General features: G+C 44.2%; 2 protein-coding genes across 15 annotated transcripts in view; both read right to left on the bottom strand.

Moving 5' to 3' along the window:
- Positions 1 to 735: 735 nt before the first annotated feature.
- On the bottom strand, positions 736 to 5,984 carry USE1 (unconventional SNARE in the ER 1). Its single transcript, XM_042042806.1, has 8 exons — positions 5,828 to 5,984; positions 5,619 to 5,668; positions 4,978 to 5,056; positions 4,325 to 4,477; positions 4,087 to 4,105; positions 3,342 to 3,372; positions 2,942 to 3,104; positions 736 to 2,732 (listed from the first exon to the last, which is right to left on the bottom strand). Exons 1-8 carry the CDS (start codon positions 5,963 to 5,965, stop codon positions 2,550 to 2,552), a joined length of 816 nt encoding a protein of 271 aa, XP_041898740.1. The 5' UTR covers positions 5,966 to 5,984; the 3' UTR covers positions 736 to 2,549.
- A 475-nt stretch (positions 5,985 to 6,459) lies between these two features.
- The window catches only part of MYO9B (myosin IXB), a 41,775-nt gene continuing 22,305 nt past the window's right edge, over positions 6,460 to 25,929 (bottom strand). For 3 of the 14 annotated variants that reach the window (XM_042041675.1, XM_042041761.1, XM_042041581.1), the window contains 31 exons: positions 25,750 to 25,891; positions 25,278 to 25,515; positions 24,618 to 24,693; positions 24,094 to 24,183; positions 22,952 to 23,062; positions 21,860 to 21,899; positions 21,283 to 21,405; positions 20,775 to 20,855; positions 20,469 to 20,579; positions 19,835 to 19,957; positions 19,202 to 19,351; positions 18,924 to 19,090; positions 17,425 to 18,372; positions 16,834 to 16,900; positions 16,363 to 16,493; positions 15,577 to 15,734; positions 15,280 to 15,470; positions 14,711 to 14,809; positions 14,028 to 14,204; positions 13,504 to 13,545; positions 12,857 to 12,968; positions 12,634 to 12,704; positions 11,977 to 12,169; positions 11,541 to 11,669; positions 10,853 to 10,958; positions 10,042 to 10,173; positions 8,968 to 9,091; positions 8,514 to 8,561; positions 7,903 to 8,042; positions 7,500 to 7,627; positions 6,460 to 7,350 (listed from right to left, as the gene is read on the bottom strand). In XM_042041675.1, the coding sequence (XP_041897609.1) occupies positions 6,914 to 7,350; positions 7,500 to 7,627; positions 7,903 to 8,042; positions 8,514 to 8,561; positions 8,968 to 9,091; positions 10,042 to 10,173; positions 10,853 to 10,958; positions 11,541 to 11,669; positions 11,977 to 12,169; positions 12,634 to 12,704; positions 12,857 to 12,968; positions 13,504 to 13,545; positions 14,028 to 14,204; positions 14,711 to 14,809; positions 15,280 to 15,470; positions 15,577 to 15,734; positions 16,363 to 16,493; positions 16,834 to 16,900; positions 17,425 to 18,372; positions 18,924 to 19,090; positions 19,202 to 19,351; positions 19,835 to 19,957; positions 20,469 to 20,579; positions 20,775 to 20,855; positions 21,283 to 21,405; positions 21,860 to 21,899; positions 22,952 to 23,062; positions 24,094 to 24,183; positions 24,618 to 24,693; positions 25,278 to 25,515; positions 25,750 to 25,891 (4,885 nt within the window). In that variant the 3' untranslated portion in view covers positions 6,460 to 6,913. Of the gene's footprint in view, positions 7,351 to 7,487; positions 7,628 to 7,902; positions 8,043 to 8,513; positions 8,562 to 8,967; positions 9,092 to 10,041; positions 10,174 to 10,852; positions 10,959 to 11,540; positions 11,670 to 11,976; positions 12,170 to 12,633; positions 12,705 to 12,856; positions 12,969 to 13,503; positions 13,546 to 14,027; positions 14,205 to 14,710; positions 14,810 to 15,279; positions 15,471 to 15,576; positions 15,735 to 16,362; positions 16,494 to 16,833; positions 16,901 to 17,424; positions 18,373 to 18,923; positions 19,091 to 19,201; positions 19,352 to 19,834; positions 19,958 to 20,468; positions 20,580 to 20,774; positions 20,856 to 21,282; positions 21,406 to 21,859; positions 21,900 to 22,951; positions 23,063 to 24,093; positions 24,184 to 24,617; positions 24,694 to 25,277; positions 25,516 to 25,749; positions 25,892 to 25,929 lie in introns of all 14 variants that reach the window. The other 11 variants (XM_042041844.1, XM_042041930.1, XM_042042599.1 and 8 more) reach the window with 11 other exon arrangements.

The raw sequence follows: 25,929 nt of genomic DNA, 5'->3' as shown, positions 1-25,929 counted from the left end.
GGATTTCCCAAGCTTTTGGGAAAGTTAAGCAACTCTCATAGAAGGCGATTTCTATACATGATGTTATTCTGTAGAGAGCTGCACATCGGAGCCCTGTGCCACGAAGTGGAGCTGAGGGCTGGAGCAGCAGAGCATCCCCCCCCCCAGGTTAGTCAAAAATAAAAACTGTCGTTCATCTGGGAAATGTCACAAAGCCCTGAGTCATTGTTTATTCTAAATAGCACCAGCTCCCACCTTCAAAGTGGTGTTGAATGACTCCAATTGCTAAATGATCTCGAGAAAAGCAAAGACAACAACAGAGCCTTTGTGTGCAGAGTTGCTGGCAGCTGAGGCAGGGGATCCGTTGGGTCGGGGGAGGATGGAACATTCTTCCACCTGGGAGAGAACCCCCAGGAAACAGAGGCTCAGTGCTCAACGGCCACTGGTGATAACAAAAGGTGTTACAGGGTTCAATCCTGGCCGTTCATTCAAAGTAACAAACACCCACGAAATGTCAATGGTCAAAAGTTAAGTGGTTTCTGAACTCACTCCATGCAGGCTTCTTTGTAAATCAACTGCTGTGACTTGGAGGGGTAGATGTTTTCTAGGAGACAAGCTATCACTAGCAGTTCCCTTTCATGTCTTTCCAATTGAAAATTTCCTAATTTGTAAGTGCCAAAAAGTTATAGGCAACCCATTTTGCTGATAGCAAAATTCAGTTTCAAACTTGTCTGCAATGATGCGCCAAATCTTTTGTAAGCTAGGAAAAAATAATTTATTTCAACTAATAAAGAGGAAAAGGTTATGGACAACGAAGCATTACTGCTGCATCCCAAAATCTCACACACAAAAACCATTCCAGCACCACATTCAGCCTCTAAGCGAAGAGCTCGGCACTGAAATGCCTCCAGGGAAAGTAGTAAACAATTAGAATTGAAAAATAATTTGGTGACACAGCATTGACTAATGAAGCACAGTGAAACGTCAAACATTACATACAGCTGAAGAAAAACAAGTGGGAAAAGTAGAAATGTCCATAAATGGATTGCTACAACTATAAATTCCTAAAAAGTTCAAGGTAAGTACCAAGTTTGAGCAGAAGGAGCATATCACAGATATCTGAGTAGCTGGAATTAAAAGCTGTACCCCATAATATAATTATTTTTTTGCTAATCCATAAGTGAGTGGCACACTAAATTGCAGACATCCTGTTAAATGAACCAAAATTCTTTGTGTAAAAAATGTTAACTGTCTTCATCACCAGAGATGGGTTTGTACAGAAGAGAGCACAGCTCTGACACAGAGCCTGGTGCTTTGGGATGTGTTCAAAGCAAAGCTGGATTTTCCTAAAGAACCCAGTTGTGACAAACAGCTCTTCCCCCACCTTCCTCAGGCCTGTGGGTGCTGGGGTCAGCAGCCAGGCCTGGCACAGCCCATGGTTTGGTTCCAAACCAAAGCACAGCCAGGGTCACCTGCTGAACACGATCACTTTCCAGAGTACAGCTCCACAAACACCAGCAGGGATGCTGAAAACAGAAGGGTTTGCTTTCAGCTTATCACAAGCACCTACAAAGACTCTCAGGCTGTCACACAAAACCTGCTTTACTGAAGTCTCCAGGTTTTTCTAGCAGCAGCACTGTTTTAAAAGTATTAGTTTATTTTTTCTCTGTTTTGTTTTAGTGAACTCTTAAGACAACACTTAACACGAATAATTTGCTCAAAAAGAAAGGCTGAATATTTTTTAAATAATTATTTCCATCTTGAAGACAGCACCTTCCTTTGCCCTCATCTTACAGTGCAAACATGTTTGCACAGGTGAGGTCTGTGCCACCTGCAGCACTGTGTGTACAGTTCTAAGGGGCAGGGTCACGGTGTTTCCTTCATGCAACGGCATCAACACAACAATGAGAAGTGAGAACATTTGCACATAAAAAAGGAAAACAAACACCGCACAAAAAGCACTCCAGTTCTGTAATAAGTCTAAACTGCAGAAGATTGTAAAGTCCCAAATACCCATCTGGGAAAAAGGTGAGCCTGAGAAGAGTTTTACCTGTTGATACTCTGAATCTGAGCCAGGCAAGCACCTGAACAGCAGAATTCTCTTCCTACACCTGCAGCTGTGTATGTACAGAACTGAAATTAAATATTAATTAAACATCCTGTTGGCAGCAAGCTGCTAGGTCAGTACAGAAAAGCTGTGAAGACAGGAAAGAGTGTAAGACTTCAACTGTTATTTAAATTTGTATTGACTAAACACCTTTTAGGAGTCATAACATTTGTCACAACCACATTAAAAATGACTGTATTTATCCACTAAAGAACTTGTTAGCAGCTCAGTGTAAATTCTCATTGTTACCTCAGCTCTCCCCTCAAGAGGCAACAATAGTCACCAAGTAAACAAGTATCCAAGAGTGGAAAGCCTTCCCCAGGAAACCCTCCACTGCCTGCACAAGGAGGAGATGCAAGGTAGACCTTGGACAGCCTCTTTAAGGACACTGACCGTGACAGTTCTCACACCAGCTGAGCTTTCCCTCTGCACTGCAGGCAGCTTTGAATAAAATGAAACAGAATCATTTCAGTTTGGGGAAAATCCTGATGAAGAGAATCATGCTGATGAATATAAAACAAACTACAATTAACATTATCCAAAGCAGCCAGTCAACGGATTTCTTGGCGTGCTGTTCCAGGCGGTCAGACTCATCCTTGAGCTTCTCGAAACTCTGGTCTGCCATCCTGAGGGAGTGTGACAGTGTCTGTGGAGCAAAGAGAGCAAACAGTGTCAGGCTCAGAGCTGCCAATTCTGGCAGCTTCCTCTAACAGAGAAAAGATTCAACTGCAGAGAGGTATTTCCCCGAGTCTCCCCAGTCCAATCCCACCTGGAATCGAGCTACAGGATTTCACACATCAGCACTTGAACCCTGTGGGTTGCAAAACCAAGGGGTCACAGCTCAACATGCGCTACCTGGTTGTCCTGTTTGATCACGTTCTGAGCAGCCAGAGTGTTGTTTTTGAGGCTTCGAGCCAAGCTGAGCATTTCCTCAGCCAGCTTCTCCTGCATGTCCTGGTGGTGCTGCAGCACAGCATCCAGCTCCACTGCTGACTGCTTCTCGTCTGATGCGAGGCCTCTGCAAGAGCACAAGGGGAAAAAAGGGATTTACACTTCCTTGTGGGTCAATCTCACAAGTTTTCCCCAGGTTTTACATCTCTACAAGACAACAAGGTACATTAAGTCAGTGAAGCCATTATATTTTAGTTTCTACCAGCAGACACTTCATCCAATTTAAAGCATATCTGGGATTTAAAGGTCATTGGGAAAATAGTTCCCAAAACACTGAGCACTGGAATGAGAAATTTTGACTTACTTTCGTTTCCTTATGCTCAACTCCTCAGAATCTGAAAAAAAAAAAAAAAAAAGTGTTTAGCATGTTATAAATTCCTAAGCAATCATAGGCTGAAAAAACAAGTCTCCTGTAAGGGATTTTTGGATATCCAAATCCTACTTAGCCTCTATCCCAAGGAATATGGGTGTCAAAGGCCTACCTGCTTTCTGCAGGGAAAAGAGGACATCCAGCATCAAAAGAGAGGAAAAACCCCAGCTGAATCATATCCCTGAGGGCAGGGTTTCAGCCCATGTGTCTCGGTGTTCTTTCAGGACACGTTAGATTGGCCCAGCTCCAGCTGCTCTACCGGTAGCCATGGAAACCTCAAATTAATTCCTCCCAGCTCCCTACGTGAATAACATGGCCGTGTATTCCAGAGGAACTGAACAACACCTACTCAAAGCACCCAGAATCACATGATCTGCTCAGAGCAGAAGGAGCAACAATAAATTGTCCCTGCTAATTCTGTAATTAGAATGTCTGTTTTTGCATGAATGCTGCAAAAAGAGGTTCCTGCAAGTCCCTCCCACCATTGATAACAACACTTATGCTTTCATCTGTCAGGGCTTTTGGTTTAGTTTTTTTTTTTAAATCTACTGTCTTGAAAAGAAGTGAACCACTAAATTAAAAGTACACTTCGGGAAATCTTGAACACCTGACCTCCCTCTTCCCCTCCCTGCAAGACTCAGGTTGACTACGGTCAGAAGAAACAACAGATCAAACTTACCATCAGTAGCCAGGGAGTCCTGGGAGGAGAAAGAGAACCAAAACAGCAGATTACAAAGGGTCAGTGATAAAGGACAGCCCTGCAGGCCTGGCAGAGTGCCAGCGCCCGGGATTTAGAGATAAAGACGTGACTCCCTACCCAGCCTGGGACACTTCTCAAACACAGCCACCCAGGGCAGCTGAACACAACCAGGACAATCTGTAAAGCAGCAGCAAAGCAGAAGCAGCACTGAACATACTGTGCCAAGCAGCTCACTCCTCATCTGGCCCGTGCACCGCGCCTTGGTCTGCAGATGGACGGTTTTGGTGGCTGGGGTTCTCTCCTTGGCTGTCGTAGGGGTACGCCCAGGGGCCAGGAACTGGTTTGCCAGAGCCTTTTCCATTGATGAAGACTGGGAATGGGAAGAAGCAATGAACAGTCATGGATATCACGTTCTGCAGTAAGAAGCACCTAGGTGTGACCCACAAGGATGGGGATGCAATCCCACAGCTGCTTCTCAACAGTGAATCAGCCTGAACAGCAGCACTGACTGCACCCCACTGACTAAAACCCATCTTATTGGCATTTCACAGCTCTCCAGGTGCACCTGGGACCATCCAAGAGCAGTGTCAGGCCTGAGGGACAGTACCTGCCTTTACATCTCACAGCAAAGGAGCGAGAAAGATGTAGGCAAAAGTGTACTTTGATTTTGAAAAGAAGTTTCATGCAATACCTCCTTTTAACAAAATATGAATCCAACATATTTATTCAAGTTTTCACAAAGACTGGCTAATAAGATTTTAACAACTGTTATTTTGAGATGCAAGATAAAAGTAAACATAGGAACCAGGCAATAGGTGAATATAAACAGAGAATACTGAAGTCTTCTCAAGCTGAACTAGTAGATCTTACCAATTTTTCAGCTTCTAGGAGTCCCTTTAGGAAGTCCACTTTGCGAGAGTATTCATTCAGCAGTTCGGGGGCTGGCTTGCTATTGGAATTGAAAGGTAGCAAGATGAAAGCTAAAAGTTACCAGCATTTTCTACTGTTCTACTTTCCAAATAAAATTTTTTAAAAACCCCACATGGTTCTTTGAAAAAGCAGAAATAGCCTCAGGTTGGGAATACACTTGCAACCATCTGAAAATCACCTTTTCCAAGGCAGGGAGGGCTCGGGGCACAGGTATTTCCACAGGGAAGCATACACACTGCCACGGTGTTTGTGGGTTATGGCTGACTTACATGTACGATATTACCGAATCACAGTGTCATTAACGTTGGAAAGGACCTCCAACATCATCAAGTCCAATCTTCGACTGAATCCCCCCATTTCCACTAAACCATATTTCAAAGTGCCACATCTGCTCTCTTTCTGAACACTTGCAGTGACGGTGACTCCCCCACTTCCCCGGGCAGCCCGTTTCAATGCTTAACCACTCTTTCAATGAACGAATTTTTCCTGGTATTCAACCTAAACCTCCCCTGGCACAACCTGAAGCCGTTTCCGCTGAAGCACAAACCCACATCGGGCACCCAGGGGCTCAGAGCGCTCACCTGGACTGCTTCTTCAGCTCCCGGAGCATGTCCTCCAGAGCAGCCACATACTGAGGGCAAAAAACAAGACTTTAAGCGACAGCATTAAGGAGAAATACCCTGTCTGGCAAAGGCTGCGGGTTTAACACCACAGCGCTCCCCGTCTTGGTTACTGAGGGGCCGGACGCGGTGCTGCGGGCAGAGGGGCGGGAGGGGCGCGGCGGCCTCACCTTCTCCAGCCGCCACTCCTCAGGGTCCCGCCGCTCCGCCGCCAGCGCCTCGCACCGGCTCAGGAGCCGCATCAGGTTCAGCTCCAGCCGCGTCGCGGCCATGGCGGCACCGGAACTCGCCTCAGCGCTGCGCGCCATCTTGGGGCGGGGCGCGGGGAGGGGCGAGAAGCGCCGGGCGGGCCGTAACAGCCCCGGTTTATTTAAAATAAAAAAACCACCCCGAAAGCACCCCAAAGCCAACCCCCGCACACGGGCACAGAGGCGGCTGCGGCTCGGGGCCGCTGGGACAGGGTTGTGGCGGCTGATGTGGCCGAGCTGAGCTCTTCCCTCACTCCAACGTGGCGCAGCGCCGTGAGGGGCCGAGGCACGGCCGCGGCTTCAAGGCGCTGATGGGGAATCGCACCTCGCCCTCAGGTGTGTCCGCGCACAGAGGTGAGGCGGCTCCGCACAGCACACCCAGCACGGGAGCTCCGGCTTTGCTCCAATAGCACCAAAAGCCTCCCCCGCGTGAGCCTCCTTTGTGCTTCCCCTTTCCCCGTCCTTTATCAGTACTTCATAAAAACAGTAACCCGAGTAAAGGCTTCCTTCGGAATAAGTTGCTTGTTAGACAAACATCGATAAACTACCAGACGTATTTTTTAAAAGTGCAATGTTTTAATAAACGTTTTTATACATATTGGTCTCAGTTAAGGCTATTACCACATTAACAGTTCCGTAAACCACAGAGAAAATTGTCATAAAATCATACAAAAAATTAAGGCAACACACATTGACCTAAACTCACTCTTGGTCCCATGAGAGTCCATTGTAAGGCAAATGGGAAAGGCACAGCAGCGGAATGGGGGGGCTTGTTTCCTGTACACTCAACCCATGTATTTATTCAACATTAAGTTTTACTTTCTTTGCAAGGTTTTAATTTAAAGTGGAGAGTATTTGCTTTCAACAACCTTGCTTAACCCTTACAGTACTGTACATTTCCAGGCTGCCTTCCCAGCAGCCACTTAAAAGACCATGAACAAGTTCACAGCCTTCAAAGGGTTAAAGCCAAAGCTGTGGTCAACTTCGAGTCCAGAGAGCTGAAGAATTTCACTTCTCCACACAGGGAATGTGAGAGTAAGGGTCTGAGAACCTGCGTTTGAGTTTTGCTGTTGGTTCGTATTCATCCACGAGTTCCTGAGCGTGGGCCAGTGCAGACCCTTGTGCAATGTACACCGAGTGGATGCTGTCAGTCCGCCTTGCTGGCTGCTCTCTCCGTTGCACCATCTGAGACTCTTCCTTAGGGAAAACCTCATCCTGGGATTCTGTACATTTGAACATCCCGGGAGGAAGTTTTATGTTTGCTGTTGGCATCACTGGAGTTCGACGGGGCACTTTAATCTTGGACAGTGTTAAGGAGTATCTGCGCCTTGAAGCCAGGGATGCAGAGTAAGAATTTGAAGAGGTTTGGGGGAGAGAAGGCACTTTGCAAATGTCTTTGGCAGGCACGCTGGAGCTCTGAGCACGGCAGTGTAATCCAATAATTGCTTTAAAGAAACAAGATACTTAGAGACTGATAGCAGGCCTAAAACGTAACTCGATACGAGCCACTATGACCAGACAATGTTTGGTCACCTGGCTGTATGCACTGAAAGATGTAGAATAAAAAAAAAGCACATACTACCTTAATACTGACCTTCGGTATCCATCCGGCCTGGTTTGTCCTCCAGCAGGCTCTCTGTGCTCGCAGAGGTCTCCGAGTCCACGTTTTCCTCGTCGGAGCCTCGCTGATCGAGCTCAGGTAGGCGGTAAGTGATGTCCTCCCTGCATCAAACAAAGGCTGCAGCACTCAGCTGGGACAGCACCTCTGGCACAAGCAACTTTATGCAGCTCATGTTCAGAGGTAAAGCACGTAGTCATTAAATAATAATAATGTTGATGGTATTTTCTCTCAGCTAGTGCTTTGTATTTTCCTTTTTCCCCTCATAAAGGCCTACAGAATAGAATTAGATCTTTTTGGACAAAAGGTATCCTGCTTTACTACCTGTGTTGCCTCCAAGTGCAAAGGGCACAGCCTACCCAGGTAAAGGGGGACTTACTTTTCTTCTTTTATTGACTGTATGCGATCGATGAGAATCTCCTTCTCCCGGTTATCGGCTTCACAAACGTCCTCCTCTTCACGCACCGAGTCCAGCTCTGAGGTGCCACTGTCATTTCCTTTGACCTGAGAGCTTTTACTCTGCAAGACAGATTCACATGTAACACTTGTCAGTCACAAGCAGCTACACCAGTCTGCAAGTTTCAGAGTGGTAGACAAATAAGTCAAAGGAGAGGCTGATGGAATTGATGAAGAGCTGTTAGTTATCCATACAAATGTTTCAAAAAGTAAGAGGAAATTTCCTGCTCACCTGATTTCCAAGATTTTATTACCTTTCTTTGATCTGTCAGGCTCAGCTTAGTTTTAGTAGTCCCTTATAAGAAATATTGTTACATCCAATGTAAGTTACATACAGTGTCTATAAAATACCAGGTGATGACAGAACAGGCAAACAGTCCTGCATGCAGTCTGGGGAGGAAGTTGCACCAGTACATGCAGTCTTGATTGATCAAAAGAGTGTTTAAAACTGAGTTACAGCCCGTGTAAGTATTTTAGTCATGCAATAGTACCATAAGAAAAACTCATGCACTGGAGCCAGGCAGTTGTACATACCAGTTTCCCCTCATAAGGGGAAGAGAACCCAAGTTTTATAGGCCAGAGCTAGAGAGAAATGAGACCAAATTCACTATATGCAGCCTCTGATCACACACAGTTTGGTTTGTATTAATCAGTACAACAAAAACAAAGAATTAAGTGTATTTGCCCTACTAGAACACAGCATATTTTTGCACACCAGCCATCTCTGGAGTGAAGGAACTCCTTCGCCATGTCAGACACTCTCAGTTCCCCTGCCAAAATTATATGGGAATAGATTTTGACCAGTACAAAAGCAGATTCCCACCCCTGTACCCTTATTTATCAGAACTTCGGTGCAGCTGTATATTTAGCTCCTACCTACAGCTTTGGGCAGTTGTTTTTTTCCAATTGATTTTTGACTTACTGAATGGATGGACAGGGTAAGTAGCACTCCCTCCCCAAGAAGTTGGTGTTTTATTTCAACACTTACCGTGTTCTGCCGAAGCAACGAGAGCCGTCGGACAGCGAAGCTCTCTGCTGCTTCCAGCTGATTGATTTCTTCCATTTTTATCTTGTACTTCCTTATCTGTTCCTTTATGAGCATCTCTACACACCTGTGAGAAAGGCAACAGCTTATTCAGCTGCCTCATACCGCAAAAGTTCTGAAACAACCACGGTGGGATGAGGTGCTGCTCCTGGCCTGGGGGTGTTTGTCACACACACGTGGCTGGAGTGTGACCACAGTGTCCCAGCCCATCCCTCACAGGCAGCACAGGTAACGGGGTGAAGAGTCCAACACAGCAGGCACAACAGGACAGGTAATGGTGACAGCTAATGGCACATGTTCCTCCTGGGATAACCAGAGCCTCCCATGCTGGCTGTACACAGTGGTGAGCACACATTACCACGGCTGCCAACAGCTCCTGCTGCTTCTACCTGTTGTCCCTGTGCTGGCACAGGCTGGCAGAGACACAACGAGCCTGCAACTGCCCTTCTCCACCTCTGTGGCCCCGGGGGTCAGTAAGAAGTTACAAAAAGCTGTCATTTTTCAAACTCTGTTTTCATTGGAGGCAGAGGCAAGGCCAGCCATGCAGTGAGGATGGTGAGGGGCTCTCAAAGCCAGAGTTGCTGGAGGGTGAGGAAAACAGAGAGGGTCAAGGACAGAACCTTCTTCAATTCAAGGAACAATGCAGAAGAGATCATCAGGGGGTTCCAAGTATGCAGGAGACAGCTTAATTCTATATCATATTGTTTATTATGCCTTGTATCTCAGCAAAATAGATGATTAGCGTACAAGCCCCCCAAAAGATTATCTTGATGTAAAAACACAAACCTGATATTTAAGACTTATAGATCATCCTACTTTATGCTTAGTAAAATGGAGACAGGTGGAAGGTCTGAGAGGGGTGTATAAACTGGCAGCACTGGCAGAGCTAGAATTCAACATCTCTTGAACCTCAGTTTCACAGTTTGATCCGAATAAAGTTGTAACAAACACAGGCAGTGGTACTGACCTTCCATCCCATTCCAAAACACTGTTTCTCAGCATTCTGCCAAAACTTACATGGTTGTTTTTGAAACATCCTTCATGCTGGTCAAGGGGTCAGAGGTATCAGGACAGCGCAAGAGGCACGGAGCAAACACGATGGCCAAGGCGTTGGGGGACATGCGGTTCACATCTTCTATCAAAGCCACTCTGAAATTCAACATCCAGGGAAAGAGATTTTAAGCAGACCTTGCTAGAAAACAAACACCGTGATCACACCTTGCCAGAGTTCCCAAATAACAAGTAAGGAGGCCTCTTGGACACTCAGTAAGTACAGCAGTCCAAAGAAACTTTAGAATTATTTCATACCTACTAAGTAGACAACACTTCATGTATCAAAGGATCAGGGAGTCACCCAGGTTAAGCTAATCTGGTAGCTTCTCAAAAGTATGTCTGGTGATTCAGCGTCTTCTCTTCAAAAATCCCTTTTGCCCCTGTTCAGAGAGCTGCTTGGAAAATCCTCAGGTTCCTTGGGTAAGAGCAGCCCCTTTACCAGCACCATTTATTCCTGCACCTGGACTTGCGTATGTTCATCTTCAGTTCTCTACAAGCCCCTCTGTCTAAATCCTGGTGCTCAGATGATTCACCAAGGATTTGAGATCTACCTTGTCTTCAAAGTTGTTCTTACCTGGTTTGATCCAAATACACCAGGTGGTAGAAGTAACCACACACCTGTTTGTGAGCACAACTACCAGCTTCAATTCTTTCACTTCTAAACCAGCAGCACAATCCCCTATACTGACACTGAAGGTGTTTAACGCTTTAGGAAGCTTCCAAGAAGCATTCAGAATCACAGTTTCTCTACAAATGAAGAAATTAAACTCATTACTTGACAAGATGGAAGATGAGTCGTTCCAAGGTATTATGATTTGCTTGTGGGAGCTGTTCCAGGACACTGTAAATGGCACAGAGTTGCTCCTGTTTCTCTGGCAGTTCTGCGCAAAGGGAGAAAACACAAGATTGTAATTGCTGTGCAAGGCTAGTGGAAAGCTAAAAATACCTAAATTCTGGTAAGCCTTACTATCATTTCATTTACCAAGTGTTATAACTGAATGTTAAAGTACCCCTCATGGCACTGCAATTATCCTGCATTTTCAGATGCTGCTGCTGTTAGCAATCATCAGGTGACATACTAAGACCTCCAGCACTATCTAGGTGCCTTAATCCCACTGAAGTTAAAACAATCTAGGGATTTAAAGTATCTGTATATCCAGATCTGGTTCAGAATAACAAGAAGAAAAACCCTGCCTGAAAGGAAACTTAGTCACATGCTTACTCAGTTTTTAGAAAGAGCAGCTGTAAGTGACACATTAAAAGTAAAAAAAGAATCTTGAAGCAAGATCAAGTAAGCTAGAGGAGAAATTCCCTGAGAAGTGTTTTATGTAAAATGTCCAAAATCATTGCTGTAAGTGCACTGGAAGGAGCTGTTTAGTCAGCATGAGCACCCTAATAATTTCTTTTCCCAAGGACACAATGAGTTAAAGAAGAAATGTTTGAAGAATGGTTTTAAAACCTACCTACAGCTCTGAGAAAATCATTGTACTGTGCTGAAGTCATCAGTGGGTCTGGCAATTCCCTCAGCCACTGCTTAAGGATCCCTGTGATGGTGTGAATAGGGTAATTCTCCAGTTTCACCGAGTTTGGGTCTGTAAAGAAATGTTTTATTTAGAGCAGTTGAATTCTTTGATGCACACAATGAGACCCCATAGAAATAAGATTAGAAACATTCAAATCTCCTGTTCACTGAATCCAAATGGCAATTCAGAAAGGGAAAAAAGGCAAAAGATAGTAATTTTAAGGTACTAAACAGCTTTTGTCAGCCAACAAAAATAATATAGCCTGCACAGTCAGCAAAAAGCTGGTTTTTAAACACTAAGAAGTGACAGAGTTACAGATAGAAGAGAATGGCAGGGAAAACTGATATCATGCAAAGAGTGGAAAACACTGCCTGACCTTCCTGCAACAACTGTTTCAGCTCCTTCATCCGATTTGCTGATCCTGATTTCCTGTAGATGCCTTCTGTGTAGAGCCCGTGCATCTCCACGTACTCCAGCAACTTCTCCATGACCACGGGGACCGAGTTCCTCTCGCTGGTCAGGGCGCTCACACACACCCCGAAGTGCCGGGGCTCTGCGTCCTGCTCGCTCTGGAGGTGATACAGGTGTGACCTCACTGTGAATTCCTGTTCCCAAGCTAGAGGATGCCACGGCTTCCTGCTACAATTACCTTATGCTTCCAGAGACTACAGCTGAGTGTTTTATTCTGGCTTGCTACACGCCTTTGATCATAAAGCAGATTTCCTGAGCTGCAGCAATAAAAAGCCTTTACGGTTCACACTGCAGGATTTCTTTATCAGTTTGTCCAACACTGCACACACACTCTGAGAGAAGGGTTCCTAAATTAGCTCAAGCATCACCTCTTAGGAGAATGCTCTGTTTCTGCAATTGCAGGGCCCCTCTCTGATTACATACAGACAGAGGAGGGAACTGATTAAGCAATTTTTGTTCAGTGCCTGGACATTCACTGTTCATTTACTGAGAAATAAAGGCAGCATTTTGCATGCACCACTTATGGTACCACAGAACACCATCCCACATCCATGGGCCTTACCTTTTTCCCACAGGAGATACAGCTGCTCTGGATTTTGGACATGCACTTCTTGTGACAAGTCAGCTTGCAAACTAGAGAAAGGAGCAATTGTTACAGGCATCCAAATCACACTGAAACACTTTGTATCTTGAATTACCCACTTTCTATATGGCCTGTCCACCAAGGCCCACCTGTGGCAGCCAGGGCTACAAGCACTCTGCACATCTGAGGTCTGTTCACTCACCACTGCACAGACAGGCCTTCTCCATGGGCCAGATGTAGGAGGAGCAGTGCTCACACGACTGCCGGATGCTCACTTGGTAGCTCGTGAACACGTGGCCGTTGTGCTCTTCAATCTGGTGAGAGACAGCAAGGAACCAGTGAAGTTGTTTTGCCTTTAAAAAATTATAATTGTTTTTAAAAAAAACATCTACCCCATCTCAGATTTGCCACTTTTATTTTACAATTACAGCTGAAAGATTTTCACTCTGAAACCGAATTTCACCCTACCTTAAGGCAGCTGGGTTTGCTGGAACATTTCATAATTGACTTGCTGCCTTAAAGTTCATCAGTACAATACAAGAGCTATAGTTTTGTTATTAATATTTAGTAGTTGCTTTCTTTTAAACAGTCCATGCTTGACAAAGCCTTTAGACTCTAAAAGACCTTCTGGACAAACAAGAAAATGCTTGAGTACCACCTATCACTGCATGAGCAATTTCTCTGGTTTGTAAAAACCAGTTTTATATTGTCGCATCTTCATAAAAGAGGTAAGTGAATGAGCATGCAAAACAAACCAGAACATAAGTACAAAATCAAGCTCTTCAAAGGGTGTTTGTGTTCTGTGAGTGCACCTGAGGATTTGGATTATTGCAAAAAGAAAGCACTTACTGCACGATCTTGTTTTCTTTTCTTCTTCTGGGCTTTGGTTTGCTGCAATGGAAAACAAAACTGGCCTTAGTCTTTGAAATTCAGACATTCCAGTCCTTTTTTTTTTTTCCCTATTGAGTTTCCTTGACTTTACTTCACCTCCAGACATTCGAGACACTATCCTGCAGCTTCAGCTTGATTTGAGGGTTGTCTGAGCTCACACTATCAACTTCCTAAAAACCAACTGAGCTCACTGCCTGATGACAAAGCAACTCCAAGTCTCAAACCTCCAGAGAACTCCTATGTTTTTACCAAAGAAAATGCACACTTTCCGATTCTGAAAATATTAAGTTAAAAAATTAACAATTCCAAAAAGGTGTATCAGCAAACAGAATTTGTTACACACATGATGTGTGTATGGCAAGTGTTTCCCAAATAATGAAGAATGCCATGGAAAAGGTTTCTGAGGTAACACAGGTCCCTTATGTTAAGGGAACAACAATGTTTCATCATCCCATAAACCAGTAACAGAGTAACTTCTGTACCTTGGGCTGCTCAGGTTCCTCTTTCTTTGTATATCCTCTGACGAATTCATCCAGAAGGGATAGAAAGAGATTCAAAACCAGCTTGACTTCTTTCTCTTCCCTTTTTTTGGCCAGGTTTGTAACTAGGAGCTGGTAATTTTCCACCAGATCTTTGTAGCCAACATGGATTTGTCCATTCTAAAGAACGAAAAATACTTGTCAAAAAATTCGTTTTTGATACTGTTGAGACAGTTTCATATTTTCACATCTTTAAGTTCAGAGGCGAAAAAGCACAGCCATGATCAAAGTCAAAGATAACAGCCCATGACAGAAACAAGTGAACACACTTCCCTCCTGCACTGTCCAACAGCACTTGGCTGAGACAAGGCAGTGTCAGAAGAATATTGAAAAAGCTGTTGGCTCCTCTCTTTGGTGTTTAAACACAGCAGCATTAAGAGGCTGAAGACAGCAAAATCCATCCATTTCTAAAAATAAATTTACGGCTGAGTGAATGAGAAAAGGAAAACAAAGCAGGCTGCTTGAGATTAGAGCAGAACTGTAAAATGAGTCTAACATTCAGCTCTGAATTCTATGCTGAGAATTGCTGAACTGCCTTGTGGAAGAGCTGCAGGCCAAGCCTTTAACCTGCACACTCAGTTCATTTATTGCCTGCCAACTTTGCTTTATTGAGACTTACTACTTACAGGAGCAGAGTACATGGTCTTGATGTTTCCTCTGAACTTCTCTGTGGCTTCAAAAAACAAACATTCAACACCAGACTTCTGGGAGCGTAAGTCATTGATCTAGAAAAAAATACATCTGCATCAGATTTTGTTAAAAAAAGCACATCTGAACAGAGTTAAGCTTCAGTGGCTGGGCTTGGTCATTTGCGACCATTCCAACTATTTAAAACAACACTTTTTTAATGCACTGTGCTGATGATACAAAATAGGAGAGTCGCATAGTTTGGCTTTAGAGAACTCTGTCTTTACTTACAACTCTTGCTTTTTTTAATACAACTTCTGCTGCCCACTCATTTGTAAACAAAGAACTAACATGAATGCTGTGAGTATTTAATGCAATATAATGCATTCAGAGACTTGAAGAAAAGAATAGGAAGGGCCCTTACACAGACCTAACTCAGTCAAACCATCCAATCAATTCCCCTTTGCTTACGTTATAACACAAACTTGCACCTAGAACAGTAGGCTTTAAAACTCCACACAAAGAGAGAACAAAGACTTGAATTTTATCATGGCTGAGAGCCTTTCACCTTGTTTAGGAGGAACTCATCCAGGTGTTTCAGCTCATTGGCATTTGCAATCTCCCGGACCATGGACGCACGCCAGTTCTGGGACACGCTCGAGATCTTGCTGATCTTTATGGTTCTGTTCTTCTTTGCTTTGCTGCTCTCCTTCCCGTGGCGCTCCCCGGCCTGGGGCCGGCCCGGCTGCCCCGAAGAACCTGGCAAAGAAATGGATTCGTACTTTCAAGCAGGGTGAGGGAATTCTGCAGTATTTGTTTTCACAGAAAAGATGCACCGTGCTGAGGGTTAAATCACCAAACTCACCTTCAGAAACTTTCTGGGTTCCTCCTGTGTCTGTAAAGAGGACACAAGACACGAGAGAGAGGCCATCTCCTTCCTCAATCACATCAGAACTCTCCTTTGCAATTTTCTTGTCTGGCTTTTTCCCCAAAAGTCTACGCAAAGGGCTTTTGAAAGCAGACCTGAATGCAAAAGCAGATACAAGTCTGTCCCATTAGTAATGGAAGCTGGCTCTGCTACAAGAACAGGCTCTTAACAATAATCCACAACAGGATTCACAACTATGGGGAATATTTATGGCCCAGCCTGCAGAAAAACTGAGCAGCACAAAAAAAGGAAAGACAACGTGAAAGCACATCTGGACTTCCTGGTATTTACAAGATCAGAGCACTACCTTCAGCAGACACAGAGACAACACCTCACATATCCAAAACATCGGCTCTGGCTCAGGAAGTCCCTGGACTGCAGAATGCCAGAGGCTGCAGCAGACCAGGGAAGCAGCATTACATGCTTGCTGGGTTCTTCAGCTTTTCTCTTGGTGTTGTATTACACTACAGGAACCTTTGATCCGAGCTGTAAGTTGGTTCTTATTTTAAAAAGAACCAGTTCAAAGAAAGTGTTATGCAAGAAGCAGAGAATCTGTTCCTCAGCAGGGTCAGATATCATGCTCAGAGCAACATGAAGCAGTGACACAGCCACTCATGTAGCCTCTCCACAATCACAGTCTCAAGGTGCCCAATCCAAATATCAATGGAAAATCTTTTTTTTTCATTTTCTCAAAGACAGGCCAGTCACACACACAACCCGTACCTGGCATCCACTTGCTGACTCGCTGGCTGCACAGGAATGGCCATGTCTGAGGTAGGGAAGTGGTCACTGGGCTTCTTCTGCACAGGGTATTTCTTGTTGCCTTTTTCTTCTTCAATTGGATCTGGTGATTGCTACAGGAGAGAGGAGGAGTCAAAAACTGCATTTTGAGTGACATAGATCCTTTAATGGCTTTAAAAAACAGAATGGTGAAGTTTGCTCTATCAAGACAAAACACTTTACTCAATAGATATTAGCTTATTAATGCAAGAGCCAAGTATATTTAATGCTTTGATCAAGGATCCATTTACTAAAAATTAAGTTTTCAAAATACTGCATAATATTTGCTGGTGATTGTTTTTCAAGGATATCAAGCCAAAAAAAAATGAACCTGAAGGAACACAGAAATACACTACAGCCAATTATTCACAAATCTTTAATATTTATAAACAATATGCACAATAGCATCAGTACCTGGTTCATGGCAATAGTCTGGGCCAGTGTTGAGAGGTCACTTAATGAAGCTGAACTCCCCTTCTTCCTGTAGTAAGATGGGTATATTTTAATACATAAGTATATTTTAATAACATCTGTGGACTCTTCACATTTTTTAAATAACCCACATATCAATACTACATCTGAGACAGAACCCTGATCAGCTCTTGCAATACACTTTTAAATGCAAAATGTACTGGAGAAGTAAAAAAGCATGGGAATGTCAGATTTCCTGTCATATGAGAGGGATGATGCTTGCAAACTGCAGGTCACACAAACCTTGTTTCCAATGGGTAAAAGACACATGAAAATAAACTCCAGACACTATTCCCTGACTTTCCATTTAATTCAGCCAGGCAGGCTTTGCATCTCTTGTGAGCTTCTGCAAACATTCTGCCCATACAGATTCACTGCAGGACTGGGAGCCAAGGAAAAGCTGGAGTTGTTCACAGCTCCATTTGCTCCCATAACATGGCCCAAATGTACAGGCTCTCAGGAGTTCTCTGTTTTAGATATTACAGATATTTGTTTTCTGTAAAATAAATCAAAAAAAAAGGAAGCTGCCCTTACTCTAGCTGATCCTGAGGAGACTTATCCACACGTATCCTTCCATCCAAAGACTGACTCAGCACATCATTCTGGCCAGCATCAGATTGTCTCTTTCCTTTCCACTTCTCTCTCTTGTACTTTAGCTTCTCTGGGTCATCCACATATCTCTGGATTGCAGAAGAAGTGGGGCTGTCCAGGTCTTTGGATGCCTTCTGCCACCTGCTTTTATCTGCCCAGCAGTCAGCAGGACTCTGAAAGCTGCCAGTAGCAGACAGTGTGCTACGAACACTCAGTGCAAGATCTGTGGGCCTTTCAGGGCAGTTAAAGCTTTGGCTGCCTTTTATTTGGTTATTTTGATTTCTTTGTGTTTTCATTCTATCAGCTGCCGTGCCCTCTGTTTCTGATCCAGGTGGTTGCTCAGGAACAGAACCACTTCCTTTTACCTCACTTGATGGTGGAATGTCTGAAAGAGTTTTTTCTTCACTTGGACTTTTCTCTCCCTCGCTGCTTCCCTGAAGGACATTATCTTCTTGTGTTGTGGATTTCTCTGGCACTGGAGCAGCTTCCAGGGCCTCTTCAGAAACAGTTTGCTCCTCGTGGCACAATGAAGATGGTCCTTCAAAGGACAGGAGCACATGTTTGTTCTGCAAGTCATTGTGTTCCAGCCCCCTCTGCCGACGGGATTCCCGCTTCTCCCGGCTGTTGGTTACTTTCTCTGAGCCCTCCACTGTGCTCTTCTGGGGTAATGTGGCTTTCTCAGATGAGTTCAGGTTTTCAGCTTGTTCATTTTGAGCTTGATCTTGATCCTCAATAGCTTGATCCGGCTCTGACTCATGTTTCACAGGCAGCTCATCTGCTGCTGGCTCGCTCTGTTCATCCTTGCTCGTATCATCCTCTTTCTCTTTATCTTCCTGCATTTCTCGCTGCTTTTCTTCAGCTGTCTGCCTTTCCAGAACCATTTTCTGGTATCTGTTATGCATTTTTAAGATGAAAACACTTTAAGATGAAACCCTTAATGCCCAGAGGTCAAAAAAAACCCCAGCTGCTTAAATGCAGCCCAAATAGCAATAAGACCCAAAGTACACCTACAGTCCCAGTGGAGTCTGCTTGTCAGGACTGGCAGCATCAGTGCAATTCAGCTGAATAAAGCTCAAGTCGTGAGCACTTACCCACTGTCCACACTCCACTGACCACTTGATACTGACTGAAATATCACATGGCAATAACTACCTTTAAGTTCATACAATCCCAGAATGGTTTGGGTTGGGAGGGACCTTAAAGATCGTCTCATTCCCATCCCCTTGCCACAGGCAGGGACACCTTCCACTATCCCAGGGTGTTCCAAGCCCCATCCAACCTGGCCTTGGGCACTTCTAGGGATCCAGGGGCAGCCACAGCTTCCTTGGGCAACAATTTATTAAGTTGTTTATTAAGTCAACCCATCACACAAACTGAGCTTGGCAGGTGAAGCCAGGTGATTCAATGGATGTTTTCATGTCACACTGCTCCTTCCCCTTTACCTCTTACGCTGCAGGTGCCCCCTGACCAGGGCCTGCAGGAGACAAACTCTCCTCCTGTGCTGCAGGAAGCGTTTCCGCTGCCGGTGCCGCCTCCAGGCCGCCTGGATCTCGATGGCAGCGTTGTTCCTCTGCAGAGCCATCCTGACACTGCGGGAGCGCCAGCATGCCTGGCAAGGGAGGTTTCTGAAGTAAGGGAGGGCTGCTTCAAGGTGGGGAGTGTTACATGACAGAGTTTGTTTGTTTGTTAGGAAAATAAGGTTGGCAAGTCCCAGAGATACCTGTAAAACAACAGCCGCCTGCCGCATCCTGAGAAAGCGTCTCCTTTCCAAAACCATCCTGAGCCAGCTCTGAAGGAGGATGATTTTCCTGATCACTTCTTTGTGTAGTGTATCCTGTAGTATCTGCCGTTCAGCCTCCTTCATAAAAACCTGTTCAGTTAAAGTTCATCAAGAAGCAGTTAACAGGAGCCTGTCAGCCCTCACTGGAGATATAAGATGATAATGGTTAAGATAATGGTTTGGTATCACTGCACCAAAACTTACTGGCTGACAGCTTGCCCAAAAAATTGAAGTCCTTTTAAATTTCAGAGTTTGGATTCTAAAACTTACATCTATCCTTACAGCCTTCAAATCACAGAACCCTTCTAAAATGAAAACATTGACCTGTTTGACAATGCCAAGAGCAACGATTTCCCAGACAGTATCTATATAACATGGACTTGTACTGTAGTCAAGAAACCAGGCTGGCATCAAAACCAAGGAGTCAAGTATAACCTCTGTCACCACTTGCAAGAGTTAAAATAGCCAATTTAGGTACAAAATGCAGAGAAGAGTAACACCTGTAAATGAATTGCACTGAATTTTGCAGTGTACATCAGTGTTTCTTATTGCCTTACAGAAAGTTTCACAGACCTTGGTCTTCCCTATTTGATAGTAGTTTTCATTCAGTTTTAGTTTATTCAAATAAGCACAAATGTCTTCCTTGGAGGCTTTGGCATTTTTGGGGAGTAACACCTGAAACTGGTCAATGAATTCCTGTAAAAAGCAGAGACAGCAAGAGACCAAAGTTAGAAGGCAACTCCCAAGTTTAGTGTTTTAGCTATAAAATAGAAATCTATTTAAGACACTTATGCTACAGGGAACTGAAAGTACTTATCTCTCACTCCAAACTGAGCTATTTTTCCATGTAAAATGCAGGCTTCAGTCAGCCTCGTGTTAATGGGAAAGATCACCTGTGCGTGATCTCTAAACCTACACAGAGTGTTTTACAGAGAACTAATTCCCACATGGAGACAGCATTGTGCAGCACTGACTGACTGCACTCAGAATGTTTTCCTTCATGCAACCAGGAAGAATTTACTGGCAGATGACTCACACAACAGTTTAACTACAACTTTTTACCATGCAGGCTCTCTCAAAACTGCAGTGCATTTTCACAGCTCATCCCAAGTGGTCATGAGCTTCACATGAAGAGACACACAAGACGTGTTTTCCGCAGAGAGCAGATATTCCTGAAAGCACAATCCTCTTGCAGTTCCCACCATACCTGGAATGTGTATTTGGCACTGTAGCCAGACCTCCTGATCCGCACAGTTTCCAGCATGCCCGTGTACCGTAACTGCTGCAGCACCAAGCTCTCATCAAAGAGCATCTCTTTCTGTAAAAGACAGCAGAAAACAGCCAGTGAGAGCCTGAGGAGCCCAACTGCTGTCATAGGGACAGCACACTTTCCTTCCACACCTTGGTTAACTTTCACCTGCACACAGAGTGACAGTGAACAAGTTGAAATAAAGAGATTACAAGGCTCAAGCCCTGGGTCTCAGCAGCCAGCTCTGCTCTGAGGCAGCCTTACCTTCTCTGCATTGGAGCGGATGCAGCGGATGAAGAATGGCTCAGCTCTGCCCAGTGTCTCCAGCAACTTGTTAAGTGAAGTCTGAAATGAAACATTCAGAAAGGTTTTTCTTCAGGTATCAGCATTTTGGTGGTGTTTGACAGCAGGACAGCTTCTGCCTTAAGAATCAGATTGTTTCAGGTCTGATGGCTATACAAAATCCAAGCAGATTCTCCCATATTGCACACACATCCCTGTATTTGGTATGTGCTGTTAGCTCTTCTCAAAAGAATTCAAAGCAGGGTTTGCATATGCTCTAGCAGAAGCACTAGATCTGCATACTAGGATGATCAGTACAGAAACTGACACATTTCATGGCATAAATGACAATCTCAAAATGTACTCTGACTTTAATCAAGTAATAAACTCCGCTTCAAACAAATCCCAAGAATAAAACCCACTTGGTCTTCCAAGCCAGACCAGCCTACATCAGCCCAGGAGGGCCTGTTCCCTGAGGTGTGTCCCCTACCTGGAACTGGGCACTTATGCTGGGGGGTTTCTTCTTCTTGTGCAAGTGCAAAAGGGACTTCGTAGTCCGATCGTGCAGCGTCATGCTCATTATGAGCTTCAGAGATTTGGAATCCAGCAAGTTCTACAAGGAAGTTTTCATAATCAACAAAGTGCAAGTCTCTCAACTAAAAGGGAAATATTTATCTGAAACGACTCAGAATGAAACCAGCTACCCAGAGTTCCACATTCAATGGCATGTTACATTTCATGATTATTTCTATTTAGGGCCAAAGCACTTCTTAGGAGTGAAATTGTTCCACTGCCCTAACCCAAGAGTGTAAGGTGAACAAGGGGAATCACACAATCATTGCATTTGCCTTCCCTGACTTGGAAGTGACATCATACATTTACGGCATCTCCGGTCTAATTAAACAATTCTTATTAAAGTGAACATTTACGTATTTTTGAGCTTGTCAGGATAAATAAAACAACTTTCCTACACTATAAAACAGTTCTGAAGTGAGCTGTGTCAATCAAAATGAAATTCACAGTGCAACAAAGCCCAAACCCAAGAGAAATCTAAATTTTCTGATTACCTTGGGAATGATCTGCTTTTGCTTGACACCTCTACTTTTCCTGTTAAAATATTAAAGATCATTTAGGAAAAAAAAGTACATGTGATTTTTGATTATTTCAGCAAGCCATAAGTTGGTGCAATTTATGAGGCAAGACGAAGGACAGAAGAAAATGAGCACAACAGCACCAGGGTGTGTTCATGCACATCTCTTACAAATGGTCAATGCAAGAAATGCAAACTGCTCTGCAACAAGAACAATTTTTTTTTTTCTTAAATAAACTCTGAAGGTATTGGAAGCTTTCAAAAGTGAAACATTTTCTCTGAAGTTAAAGCTATTCAAAATTGCACCATTGTACAGACTACTGTAGTGTGAGTTATTCTCTTTAGCAACTGTATGGTCATTAAATTCATTATAACATGAAGGCACTATGAAATAAAGATACTTGATTCACGAGTTACAGCTGCTTGCATCAGAACCCTGTGAAAGCACCCAACTGCTCCCAGGAGGACAATGCACATCCCAGCACCAGGAATTCTGGAATGTCTGAGCAGGACACACACCTCAGGCACAGCTCTCATCCACACACAGAAGGGGAAGAAGTGGAAACTCTCAGAAACAAGGCTGCAGTTCACATCCTCCTGGTTCTAAGCATGTTAACTCTGTGATACAGGGCAGGTTCCTGCTCTGTGCCACCCAGCTTACATTAACTTATTATACAACAGAGCACAGATCCATTTCCTTACACATGCACAGAACTGCACACGTAGAGACCTTAAACCCAGAAATATATCCAGCATCAGCACGCTGAATGTCAGGAAACATTTGTTACACCTTGTGAGAGATCTCACTGTTGAATATTTTGCAACAACAAACTCATACTACATACTTGGGGTTTTAAGCAAGTTTACATGAGAAGTAGGTTTAACTTTCAGCTAATACAATGAAGCAACAAGGTGTTCTCCGTAGCCTATTTGCAGAAGGGTTGTTTTATTTTTAATTGTCTTGTTTAGTGTTTTTCAAAAGACAAACTTGGGACAAGCATCATTTTTAGGGACTGGAGTAACTGCTTGGTTCTTGTTGCACTTTCAAAGCAATACTCAGAGCACTCACAGGAGGTGGGAGCGGTGTTGAAGCTGACTGAGGGACCGAAGCAGCTCACAGGGATCATCACCCTGCCAGGGCAGTCCTTTAATACTGGCGATGATTTGTTCATGCATGTCTCTAAAATGATCCACAGCAAAACAAAGGTGGCAAACAGAGATACACAGCCATGAGAGAGGGGGAAAAAAGGAGTTAAAACCCCAAAAGGTTCCATCACCAAGTGTGCTCCAAACTGTTGCAGGTCAATCCCAGACTACTTTTTCCTAAACATGAATGATTTTGATGACAAGTCAGCACTTTCTACTCCATCAGTGCTCTAAAATTTAATTGCCAGGGTCTTACACTCAACCTACTCTCTACCTTTTAATGTAAGTTCTTGAGCCACTAATTCAAAAAATTGAGAGAAATTTAGCAAAACGTACTTAATGGGCAGTGAACCCTTCTGGTTAAGCCAAGTAACCTTTTCAGATAGATACAAGCTTCTTTATAACCAAGAGTAAACATTTTTAGATAGAGATTTGACTACTAAAATGAGGGTACTTAGACTTACATCAGAAAAGTAAGTTATAAACAAGATGTTAGAGGGATACTTGAAGAAAATTTGGGTTTCATTTCCATTTCAAACTTATTCACATTTAGCTTTTCAAAGTAAGCCTGGGATGGTCCTTAATTCGTGGCAGGTGCCATTCTTCAAGCATGCACCGTGCTTGTGAAGTGCTGTGTCCTGGCACAGAACTTACCTTCTTTACTCTCCAGAGAGGCACAAACCAAAAATAACAGAAGTGTAAGAATCACTTCTGACTCTTAGATGCTCTCCCCATTCTGAGCTGCTCACAGAGGCAGCAACATTATTACACAGGGTTGTTGCTTCCCTGGGTACCTCTGAACTTTTTTGAATATCAAGATTTAAGATATCCCAAGGAAACACATCTGTTAAGCTGTGACCAATCCTTTCACCCAAATTGGATATTTAGTTCTTTGTTGCCCCAAGTGGCAGAGGCTGTCCAGGATGCAGTAATTAGGAAGCAGCATGAAGTCACTACTTTAGGTGCCCCACAGCTTCACTGCCACCCAGAGCACGCTCAGAACTAGTCGTTGTGTCCTGGAAATGTGCCTCCCTGGCCTGGGAGTTCAGGCCTTTTGCTACTTACTTCTTGTTCTCACAAAAAGAAATGATGTCTTGAAAAGCATTTATATCGAAATCCTCAGAACAATCAAATGAGAAATCGAGCACTGAGCGGCTGCAAAAGGAACACGTACAAAGCCTAAATATCCATGGAAAGGCAAATCTCCCTGTAGAGATACAGTTCTGTAGGACTGGCCCTGCCTCCTACTCATCATAAAGCTGAAAAACCAGCCTCTGCCCCCTGCAGTGACCCAGACTGGCTGTAGAGGAGCACACAGTGCTAAAAGCTGCTGCACACACCAACTACACAAAACTCAAAAACCCAGAGGTAAATGGAACTGAGGCTGTCCCCAACATGTGGTGGCATTGGGTCTTACATAAAATAAGCTAGAGTGTTGTTTCGATAGTATTAAAAAGGCCAAAGAAAACAAGACAGGAGAAATAAAACTGGCTTTCCTTGTGGAAAGATCTAGTTGAGATTTGATATATGAAAATCCAACTCAGCAATTCAGCTCTTTTCCCCATAGGGGTTAAGGATGCATTTCTCACCGATAAACTTTTTCTACCGGCGTATTTGATCTCTGGAGTTCTCCAAGGGGAACTCTGGGTCCTTGACGTACCACTCCTGTTAGGAAATAACCAAAAAATTGCATTTTGACAAAGATATGAGCAGGCAAAAAACCCCCCCAAAACCACCAACTTTAGCAAGCAAAATATCCATCCAAGGGTCTGGAGTTCTTATCCAGTACTTTATCAAGCTACAGCACTTTGCTTGCTCAAACTAGAAAGGAAGTTGCAGCTGCTCAAATTTAGTAGTTAATCCTGAATACTTATTTGATACTTCACAGAGGTCTAAGAAGATCAAAATTAGTGATAAGATGGGAATGAACACCAGAACTATCACCCCCAACTTTTACAAATAGGCCTTCAAATCTGTCCCATCCTGCTGGGAATGCTGCACTGACTGGAGGAGGAAAGCTGAATGACCTCAGGCAAAAACAGTGACAATCTCTCCTCCATTTGTGAATGTTAAACCACTTTCACCACTCAGTTTACCCTTAGTACCAAAGCTGGTGTCTCGCTGATGAGGTTTTGCCACAAACTTGTTCTGCCAGCAGAGCAATTGTAGAGCATTGAGCATTTTCAGAGCAGTTTTCCCAGCCCTACCTGCAGCTCCCCCTGCCCTACCTGCAATTTTCCAAGCCATACCTGCAGTTCCCCATGCCCTACCTGCCGTTTCCCGTGCCCCACCTGCCGTTTTCTGGGCCCTCTCCCGCCCAGCCTGGGCGAACACGGCCATGGCGCGGATGGCCGCGCGCAGCACGGCCCAGCGGAACACGGCCACCGGGTCCATCCCGATCAGCTCCCGCACAAAGGCGCTGTCGCTGCTGCGCAGCAGAGCCACGATGTCAGGCCTCATGTAATCCATGTTTTTCTCCCTGAAATCCTGCACAAAACAGGCACACTGAGCTGCAAGCTGTCAGGAAAGCTCCCTGTGTTCTCTTCATTCGGAATAAATGTGTTACCCTCCAGCTAACACCACCACCCAAAAAACAAACCCAAAGTACCTCTGAGAGCCCTTTTGATCCAGCCCATTCCCAGAAAATTTTCTACACCCTGACAAAAAGCTCCCAGAAAGGCAAGGATATTCTTTTTTGTGGCCATCAAACCTATCACCTACTTTGATCTGGTACTTCACTTTGCCAGCAAAGTGGCGAATAATAAAAGCAGGCTCCATCACTGGGGTTCCAACAAAAAACTTGTTCTCCTCATGCTGCTGTTTGAATTTTGCCAGTAGAGTTTGGTTGGTGGCATGTGGAAAACTGGGAAGGCAAGACAAAAGTGGTCAGCTGTTTCTCAA

Source organism: Corvus kubaryi, unplaced genomic scaffold, assembly GCF_017639235.1.
Source record: "Corvus kubaryi isolate FWS band 111438036 unplaced genomic scaffold, C.kubaryi_AGA036_p1.0 121, whole genome shotgun sequence".
In the NCBI taxonomy this organism is placed as follows: domain Eukaryota; kingdom Metazoa; phylum Chordata; class Aves; order Passeriformes; family Corvidae; genus Corvus; species Corvus kubaryi.
Note: the sequence above shows the minus strand (reverse complement) of the source record. Positions and strands in the feature narration are given on the sequence as shown.

Bases quoted from the DNA above. Each gene is read 5' to 3' on its own strand.
- USE1 (XM_042042806.1), bottom strand. From the start codon at position 5,965: ATGGCGCGCAGCGCTGAGGCGAGTTCCGGTGCCGCCATGGCCGCGACG. The intron at 5,057-5,618 runs GTGAGCGCTCTG...CAATTCCAATAG, and splicing joins GAGCTGAAGAAGCAGTCCAG to CAAGCCAGCCCCCGAACTGC. The intron at 2,733-2,941 runs GTAGCGCATGTT...TTTGCTCCACAG, and splicing joins TGATCAAACAGGACAACCAG to ACACTGTCACACTCCCTCAG.